The 10278-nt window shown below is 37.7% G+C and overlaps 1 protein-coding gene across 6 annotated transcripts in view; it reads left to right on the forward strand.

The window, feature by feature from the left end:
* Window positions 1–9820, forward strand: part of SH3BP2 (SH3 domain binding protein 2) — a 37824-nt gene extending 28004 nt beyond the window's left edge. For 5 of the 6 annotated variants that reach the window (XM_032109622.1, XM_032109619.1, XM_032109623.1 and 2 more), the window contains 10 exons: window positions 1079–1196; window positions 1795–1865; window positions 2225–2313; window positions 3665–3730; window positions 4292–4880; window positions 5763–5871; window positions 6215–6270; window positions 6716–6797; window positions 7053–7112; window positions 7516–9820. In XM_032109622.1, the coding sequence (XP_031965513.1) occupies window positions 1079–1196; window positions 1795–1865; window positions 2225–2313; window positions 3665–3730; window positions 4292–4880; window positions 5763–5871; window positions 6215–6270; window positions 6716–6797; window positions 7053–7112; window positions 7516–7653 (1378 nt within the window). In that variant the 3' untranslated portion in view covers window positions 7654–9820. The remainder of the gene's footprint in view (window positions 1–1078; window positions 1197–1794; window positions 1866–2224; window positions 2314–3664; window positions 3731–4291; window positions 4881–5762; window positions 5872–6214; window positions 6271–6715; window positions 6798–7052; window positions 7113–7515) is intronic. The other variant, XM_032109618.1, reaches the window with a different exon arrangement.
* Window positions 9821–10278: the final 458 nt, after the last annotated feature.

Genomic DNA, 10278 nt, shown 5'->3' on the forward strand with positions numbered 1-10278 from the left:
GTAACTTTAGGGAATTGCTGTTGAAATGGATGCTAAGAAAGGTTTAATGAGAGAGAGAATGTAGAGAAATATCACTGCGTTGATCCTAACCACTGCAATTTCATTGTATTTGTATATATCTTGTACTATAATATGTTCTCAGATTTGTGGAATAAGGAATTATCTTTTCTTGAATTGTGAGAACTTTTCTAACTGAGAACCCTAATGGCATATTTTAGGGGAATGCACTTGTAAACACTGTAGGTAGTTAAAAATTCAAGATTAATTTGTAGAAGAAATCCACCCTGTAATTTGGTCATGACACCAGCTTCTGCAATCTACATGAATGTGAACAATATGATGGAATTTGTAAATGCTAGAGACTGTTCATTCCTTTTTATGTATCTTAATTCTAGCAGCCTTGTAGAGACCTTGGTTGGAGTAGGGACCAGGCTTTGATTAGTATAATGCACAGACAAGCATTACTGGAAAACAGTTTGAAATGAAAGACCTGAAAGACTGAGTAGTTGCATAAGAGTTTTTAAATTTTTTTCCCCCTAAAAGTCCCAAATGAGGAAATTCCTTACACACACAAAAAAGAAAGAGGTTAAGTTATGTTTGTTTTAAAATAATAAGAAATGTGTAATAAAGTGTTTGTAAGGGAAACATGTAAAAATTAAGTTTACCTTTATTCATAGTTTTTCCTTATTTCATGGGAAACGTGTTTTGATTTCTCCTCTGAAATAGTGCCTTCTTGAAATAAGGACCACAAGCACCTGGAGTACCTCTTACAGTGTGTGATGCTTGTGAATTAATATGGTTCGTTAACTCTTGAACAAGTCAAAGCAGTTGTTCATAAAAGTCTGGTTGGTGGATCAACAAGTGTTCTTCCTTTTGCATTGTCCTTTCTACCACAATAATGGAGAAATACTGCAAATGCACATATGGGGATTTCTGTGGTATTTTTCTGGGCTTGGGGGTTATTTTTCATAAGGCAAAACTGGCCAGTAAAACTGCTTTCTGCCAGTCTTTATGACTTGTATAGCGGCATCAATTTTATAGATTGAGGCGTTTCTGTATTGGTTATTCTGTTTCTCAGGGTTATGCGGGCAGCTGAGGAGACAACATCAAGCAATGTGTTTCCTTTCAAGTTAGTTCACATAAGCAAGAAGCACAGGACATGGTTTTTTTCAGCTTCTTCTGAAGATGAAAGAAAGGTAACTTTCTTCTTTTGCAATAGAATTTTCCTTGAAGCAAAAAGTGGATCTTGGACTTCCCTAAAGTCTAAATGAACTGGGAATGCAGCTGTCACTGACATTCATATACCTAGTTGTTTGGGCTCCTCTGAAAATCATGTCTGAAGTTTCAACTATTAAGTTAGTGTCGATTCAGCTTGTGGTTTAGGGAATGGCTGTAAGTGACATGCTAGATGGTATGGGTTTCTCCATATTTAATACATATTCCATATTTATTTTTTACCAAGGAAAATGTAATGATACGTTAAGCCTTTGATAAACTATGAGAACTGTTCAGTGAAATCTCTCACCCATAAACATACTATGAATATATACCTGGCTTTCGGAATAAGAGCCTGAAATTTGTAAACTGAAAACTTAATATTTCAGTATGTTACTACAGCATTTTCTACAATCAAAACATCTGAGTGATGAGTCCTTTCAATAAAAAGTCATGGCTAAATACTATTTCAATGTATGTTCTCTGAACTTAACTCTGTTCTTACAGAAGACAAGATACATCTGTGTTTAATGATTTAAAGATTGATATGTTGAATGTCGTATTTTTATTTTTGTTTAGAATTGGATGCTGTCCTTGAGGAGGGAAATTGATCACTACCATGAGAAGAAAGAAACAATGACAGAATTCAGGTATAAACCCTTACTCTTTATTGGCTTTTTACCCTTTCGCACTAGCTCTTGACAGTGGTGTTTTAAGCTTTTTGCACCTGCAAGTAGCTTCCTGTTAAACACAAACAGGCGCAGTAAGACCCAAGAAGAAAAGCCCTTCCTAATTTATACTTTAAAGAATATGAAGAAAAAACCAAATCTTTTCACAAAGAGTACTTTAAATGTCAGCTTTGTGTAAAACAAATTAAATCTTTTAAAAGACAGCAGCAACATATTTGACTGTTAATTGGGAAATAGGAACAGATTGCTTCTGCTTTTCCAGCATTCCTTTCCAGTGCTGCAGTCCTGCTAAACAGAAGTAACTGTCCTTTCTTTTGCAGCGACTCTGGTTCTGATGCAGACAGTTTCTATGGCTCAGTAGAACGTCCCATTGACATCAAGTATTCCCATCATTCAGCAGATAATGAAGGTGACAAATTTAGACACTGATAAATAAGGCTTCTTTGTTTGCTTATTTATTTCTCCTGAATTCTGCAGGAATTATTCCCATATCTTAAGTGAACTGATCCAATTTTTAACTGGTGTTTTTTTACAAGGTGTGTCTCTGTTGTAGTGTTCAATCCGAAACAGCTGTTCTGTGCCATTGACTGTTGGTACAAATAAACTAAAGAATTTCATATCCTTCAAGGAGCTTAATTAAAAGTGAGGACATGACAGCCTGTCAGGTAGGCATTCACAGCATATTTCAGCAATGGAGCTCCTAGGCAAGAAATATGTTTGTGAAAGCCAACATGAGAAACCTTGCCTCGAGGTTCAACTGAGATCCTTTACTAAGCCTTTTCCCATCTGCCCTTTCAGATTTCTAAGGGCAGTGTTGATGGGAGCAAGAACTCTCATTTCCTGAAAGGAAATTCCTGACTATTCTTCCTGACTAGGACAAAAGGGCAGGAATGGGTCTTGTTAGGAAATCCGGTTCCATTGCTGCAAACAGAGGAGAACAGACTCATCAGCATTTCATGTGGGGTTGTAGTTTAGTCCTTCTGTGTTTATGGGAGGGAAGGGTTGTATGCAAGATGAATGATGATAAGAGGTCTAGTAGAAGTTTAAATTAGGAATATTAGAATAACTGATTTTTATCAGATATTCTTACCTTTTTTTAGGGCATTCTTCTGCATATTGTCCTTCAGGCTTCTTTTATAATCAATGATGAGAAATTACTGCCTGGAAGTAACGTGTGTTTTGTGGCTTGGTTATTCTGATTTGCAGATAAAGGCAACATCGAAACCACAAATTGAAGCCATTTGTTGTGGTGGGGTTTTTGTTGTTGCCAGAGCAAGGCAAAAGAACTAAAACTGTTTTGTAGATCACTTAGCTTGTTTTTAATATTTCATATTGCCAAATCATAAATGTTTCTATGGTAGGGTTAAATTTTGGGGATTATGCTTTTACCAAGTGGTTCTGTCAATGCATCCATGTAGTTGTGTCTCTGCAACTGATTTGAACTTTTCTCAGGAAGGCTGGAACACTAGAAAGTGTCACAAAAAAGTAAATTTTTTAACTTGTAAGTTAAAAAAACCCCAACTAATGTGCAGTATAGTTTATCTGCCTCTGTTATAAGTGATGGCTTTCTTAACTGACATAAAAATTTAAAGAAACACCTATTCTAGATACAGAGAAGTGGATCAAAACTATTAATTTTTTTCACCTCTTTAGAAAAAATACCTGAAAAATATTTGTATTAAAGAGCCCTAAGTACTTGATATTCTTTCTTGGTTCCAGAAGTACTTATCAGAGTCTGACACACTGATTTTTATCTGCAGATTATGACCAGGAGGAAGAGGATGAGTCTTATTTGCAGCCGGATACTTCTGACATAGTGAAAGATGGTATGTGATTTCTTTGATTCCCTCACGAAAGGCCCCCAAGTGAAGGCAATATTCCTGTGGAATGCCAGGTTATTATTTTGTATTGGTCATAACTATTCCAACTGACAAAATAACTGAAGTAATGTAGAGGTATCTAATCTTGAGAGGTATTTAGGGTCATAAGTTTATAATAACAGCAGTAACCTCTTATAGAAAGCATTACATGCCTTTAGGGACATGTTTTCTTGCAGGCCTCCTGCCTGGAGTGACCTATATCTGGTCAGTCGTCTGGAGCACCACTAATGCTTTTAAGGAAAAAACAGACTACATTATTTTTAGCAAAGACTTTTCCCTTTGCTAAGTCATCATAAGCCATGCCTGAATAAAAATATCAGGAGTTTATTGCCTATAACTTTCAGAATTGTGCTGACAGTTAAATGCTTACCCAGCATGTTGAGTACTATCAGACCCAATGCCAGTGAAATATCTTAGATCACACAGCAAATTGATTTGAGAAGTCTCTTTTGATCACATACTGTATTCCCCCTCAGTGTGTCAAGTTTTTTGGTTTTCTTTCTGTAGATATGGTCCTACCCCCAGCGTACCCACCGCCGCCCGTTCCTCACGTCAGGAAATCTCCCTACTCAGAAGCGAGGGCACATTCCTATGCTGGCAAACCAGCTGCACCAGTACCACCACCTCCTCCTAAGAGAAGCTTACCTGATATCAAACTAGAGGATTTTGTGGGTGTGAGAGAGGCCCAGTTACAGAGCCGAGCTGAACCTAATCCAAAGATTCAATCTCCGAGCCGGAGACTGAGTGAACAGCCACCCCCTGTGCCCCCTTTGCCTGTGTTCAAAAAGCCTGCAAGTGGCAAAGAGTCTCACCTACTGCCTCCAGAGCCTCTGCCTCCAGCCCAAGTCCTTGCTCCTCCAGAAGCATGTGAGAAGCTAAAAAACTTAAACCTTTCCCTGCGGACTCCTCCTCCTCTGCCAGGCAATAAACCCAAGCTGTCACAGCTTGCTGAAAAGCCAGCAGAGCCCAAAGTGCCAAGGGAACATGGTAAACCTGGACTGTTTGTGCCGCCAGTGCTCCCAAAGCCACCTGTGCCAAGCCACCAGCCCCCTGCAGTCAAGCCTAGAACAGAAAAATCTTCATGTCCCCAGTTACAGTAAGTATGAAAACACAATGCACTAATATGTTCTCAGTCATTTATAGTTAACAAGTTTAGACACTCAGATTCATACCAACATCTGTGTTTCTTCCCTGCACCACCCCTCTCTGTGTTGTGCTTTTTTTGCCTGTTACTTGACAATTTGCAGTGAATCTAGCTGATCTGGTTGGACCTGTTTTGTGCAGGAGTTTGGACTAAATGATCTCTAGAGGTCTCTCCTTACCCAAATTAATCTGTGATTATCTAAATTCATCTGCAAGTACTCCCTCCAGCTCTGGGGCCCCCGACACAAGAAAGATGTTTACGTGTTGAAACTGGTCCAGAGAAGGCCACTGAGTTGATCCAAGAGCTGGAGCACCTCTCCTATAAGGACAGGCTGACAGAGTTGGGATTGTTCAGTCTGGAGAAGAGAAGGCTCCTGGGAGACTCTTAGAACACCTTCCAGCATCTAAAAGGGCTACAAAAGAGCTGGAGAGGACTTTTGACATGGGCATGGTGTGACAGGACAAGGGGGAATGGCTTTAAACTGAAAGAGGGGAGGTGTAGGTTCAGATTAGATATTGGGAACAAATTATTTGCTGGGAGGGTGGTGAGGCACTGGCACAGATTGCCACATAAAATTTGGATGCCCCTTCCGTGGAAGGGCCAGGTTGGATGGAGCTCCAAACAACCTGGGCTAGTGAGAGGTATCCCTGCCCATGGGAGGAGGGTTGGAACGAGATGGTCTTTAGGGTCCCTTCCACACTAAACCATTCTAGGATTCCATGGTTTGGGGGCTAAACTGAAACTTCAGTTCTAGTTTACTATCCATTCAGTGTTTTGTATATTTTTCTGTTTTCCTGATGAGATATCCTTCAGTTTTCATTCTGTTTCTGCCAGGAGATCACCACCAGATGGACAGAGTTTTAGAAGTTTTTCATTTGAAAAACCAGCACTACCCTCCAAGCCAAGCCAACCTGATGATGGCTCTGATGATGATTATGAAAAAGTAAGATCAAGCAGATGATCCATTCTAAAATAATTTTTTTTTCCTTGCTTATGTATACTTTTGGGAACATTTTAAGTGCATAATTTCAGGAAAAGAGTAACTTTCTGAAAACACAGTGCTGTGTAATTTTTTTTTTCATTCCTTTTTGAGCTTTAGCAAATGCCTTGATAAGTTATGGAGTTTAAGATTGGATATAAAGGAGAAAGAAGCATAAAGTAAAGATTAAACCACCATTAATAATTTCAGATACTGATGAACTGTAGGTTATTTGCATAACAAATTGCTAGGATTTTGAGTTGTCATTGACTTACACAGTGACTTATTTTCTTCATATTTTTTACAGGTTGGGCTGCCTGCTTCAATATTTCTTAATACCTCTGAATCCTTTGAAGTTGAAAGGTAAAATGTGATTTTAAAATCATTCCTTAGAAGTCTGTCAAAAACCTGTGCTGAACCGTAGTCCGATGATCGTTTTGATAGGTATAACTTGTGTTTAAAACACACACTGAAATGTTTAATATGGAAATCACTTTCTAGAGAAGTTAGTTCAGTGCTCATGTATCACTTGAGAGATGAGAATGCAATGTGATTTGGCTCCATCTGGAGGAGGTCATTTTGCCAGGATGCTGGATGGGACCAGAAAGCCAGATGATCTGTGCTGCACTGCTGGTTCAGGTGCTAGAACACTGACTTTCCTTCAGCTTGATCTACTATGAATTTTTACACCCAAACCAGAGATTTGTAATAAGAATTTTAAGACTGTAAGCATTTGATTTATCTGACTGCTAATAATATGTCATGTACAGGAATAATTATAGTATATGTCACTGTTTGTTGTTTTTAGGATATTTAAAGCTAATAGCCCACAAGGACGACCACAAAATGGATTGTACTGTATTAGGAACTCATCTACTAAGCCTGGAAAGGTAAACTGCAATTGCTGAATCTATGCCCCAAAAAACTTCTTGATTGAGATGTACTGCATCTTATATATGACAAAGTACTTAACAGTTTAGATGTGGTCTATTCTTAAAGCAAGAAAATGTGAGAGAATTGCTATCATAATGTCAGTGATTTGTAAAAAAATTTTTAGGCTGAATTTTAATTAGTTCCTTAATAATACCTTGACTTAGAAGAGCTTGGTAGCATAGACTGAATATGTTGCATTTTTCTTCTTCAAGGTATTGGTTGTATGGGATGAACCTGCAGGAAAAGTGAGAAACTACAGAATCTTTGAAAAGGTCAGTAGCTGCACTGTGTGTGCATCTTTAGATTATACATGTCTGTGTGTATCAAGTGGGTGTGCATATAGGTATATATCAGAACTAACATGTTGAAGTCTAAATTTGTTCCCACCTGATAGTAAAAATCAGCTGATTTACAAATATCTGATCTAGGATGAGAGTTTGAGTACTCACATCTGGTTTTCTAGTTGCTGCATCATGTATCATCATAAATTTCAGCTCCAGTGAAATCTTGTTAAAGTCCTGAGTTTAATTTGGACTTATTTGTATGACTGACTGGTTTGCAAAGCAGTAATGTGTTTGAAATAACTTTTTTCTGATGATGTTTTAGCCTTTTTTCTTTAGACAGTGAGCTGGAAACTTACTGTCAATGGTTACATATGTTTTTGTCCTACAACAGGATGGCAAGTTTTATCTGGATTCAGACATCATGTTTTTGAACATGGGAAGTTTGGTGGAATACTACAGCACTCACATCTTACCCAGTCATGACAGCCTGATGCTCAGGTGTCCTTATGGTTACTCTAAGCCAAGGTGACATGACAGCCATGGTTCACTGAGACCCTACTGCCCCTGAGGACTGGACTCCTGGCGCTGTTGGACGTCCTGCTGTTTGCACATACAAACTGAGTCTGTTTCCACCATTTATTCTCACATGAATTGTTATATAAATGCCCTTTAATGAACTCTCGGTAAAGCCTTACAGTCCAGATCAGCGGATTTTATGGTCTTTTCTTTTACAAAGACCTGAACTGATTATGCTGTGAAAGCTGTCCAGGATACCCACACCTTTTATAAAACTGCTGCTATTACTAATCTCCTTGGAATGTTGAAGATGAACACGAACAAAGAAGTGATCTGAATACAGCTGATCCAGAAAATGGACACTTCTGAAAGTATGTCAGAATTTATTTGTGACAAGGAATACTAATACTCTGACTTGGAGCTAGTACTCCTAAAGTCAGCATTGGTGCTCAACTGAGATATTTTGTATTACTTGTATAGTTGATGTGTACATAATGAAGATTTCTGTGCAAATTATTTGATTTGCTACAGGTAAAGATGATCAGGAAATGCGGCTTTTTTTAAAACCACCTCATATTTACTTGTACCTTCTGAGTACAGTAACCACTATCAGGTACTATCTGGCTGATATGGATGTGGCATCCCACATACTGCTTAATGACATGCACTTGAGATAAGTGTGGAACAATATTGATTTGGCTTTATGGGAGCCCGACTACCTAGTTCTGAACTGGAAGGGTTTGTGCCACTGGTATTTTTAAAGGGTATGAGAAAAGAGAAGGGCTACTTGAGATTTAGGGGAGAGGGAAGGGAGCCTTTTGAATATCTCAAATTCCAACTAGCAGTTTTCTCTCATGTTGCCATAGTCAAAGGTTCTTTAAAACAAAACACAAAAAAACCCCATAAACCATAATGGTGATGCTACTATCACTCCATAAATCCTTGTGGTCAATCTCTTAGGAACAGGTTGTCAGCCCATTGAATTTTCCTCTGTTCTAGGGCAAAACACACTATCCTAGTCTACCACCAAGAATTTTTCCATAATTGGAATTTTTACCCATTTTGTAGTTGCATGCAAAACAAAATCTGTTTTTAATCTACTGTCAGACATTAGCAGGGTGCTCTTAACATTTGTTCCCTAATATTTTGGGGACAGGTATCCTACATCCAAGGGCTTGATGTTTATGCCAAAATTACTATTGGAGAAGAAATTTATTTTAATAATCTTTTAAGTAATTCTGTGGATCCAAAACCACTGTCATAATGGTCTCATACTCTAACAATATTTACAAGACTTGTAATAATAGTAAAAAAAATTCTGCCACTCCTGAAACAGAAGGTATCTAGTTTTTAGCAGTCTGAATCTGTATCCATAAAGTTTTTTTTTTTTCTGTTACCTTTTCAAAGTTTATACATGCTCATTTTAATCTTGTTACCATTAGATGGTCACAACTTTAATATCATAACAAAACTATTACAGAATAAGACTTTGCTTTTTATGAAAATGATAAACCAGGATTTAGTCCCTAGGGAATTTTCCTTACTAATCAGATGGAATATGAGGATCATACACAGGAATCGAGGCAGGAAACTCTGCCTCCATCTTTTTCAAGAGACACAGACATACAGAATATCAGTCTTTTGATATCTGTTCCCACTGTAATAGGACTTATGTGTGTAAAGAATGTGAAGTACTTAAAATTCAGATTCTGTTGAAAATTGGATATTTCAAGTCTAATTCCTTTTATTTTAAATTAGTATCCCTGTGGTGTGCTACCCTGATATGATCCTCTCTAAAGAAGGGTCAGGCAATACAGCACTTTAAAAACTTTTTTGGCAAATAGTTACAGGTATATCATAATAAGTTCAAGTTCCTTGCAATATTCACACATACTGTCTACATAGTAAGATTTTCTCTGCCTGGGAATAATTGACTTCATTCTGTCATGACAGTCATATTTATAGTATGCTCTCTTGGGGGCCATATTCAGATATTTGATTGTTTTTTCAACCTTACCCTTGGAAGATTTTTAAACTGTAAACATCCATTTAAAATATAACACACTCTTTACCTGTGTAATACAAGAGTTTCAAATATGTAAATTTTTGTGTTAATTCCCTTTTGTATCTAAATGTATAGATTTCTGAAATGGATAAACTTTCAATGCCAGTTCACCTCATTTTGTGCAGTTGTCTTTAATTTCATGGGGGTGTGTTTTAATGTTTTTGTTTGTAGCTGTGCTCTTCTAATAGTAAAGTTAGAGAAATTAATTTTTAGCCCCTCTAAGAAGAAAATCTTCATGTTCCGAACAAATCTGCAGTGATTTACACTCTTTCTTCCAAGTCCTCTTGCTCCTACATACTAGTCTAGTCTGTTTTATAACAAATCAGGTAAGATTCTGGTGTTTGTAGGGAGGAAGGACACAGATAGAACACATGGCTCAGTCCCTCCCCTATATTTCTCACCAGCTTGCCTCTCCTCATTCCTTCACCACAAAGCAGCCTTTGCATCTACAACCTTCTGCAAGCTCTTTAGCTTTAAAATAGTTTGTGGGGAATTGTCAAAGCAGCATTTGATGTGCAGAAAGAATGTAGTTAATGAGTTTTGTAATCTCCAAGTCAAAATCATTGATACTAG

This window comes from Corvus moneduloides, chromosome 5 (assembly GCF_009650955.1).
Source record: "Corvus moneduloides isolate bCorMon1 chromosome 5, bCorMon1.pri, whole genome shotgun sequence".
NCBI classification, from domain to species: Eukaryota; Metazoa; Chordata; class Aves; order Passeriformes; family Corvidae; genus Corvus; species Corvus moneduloides.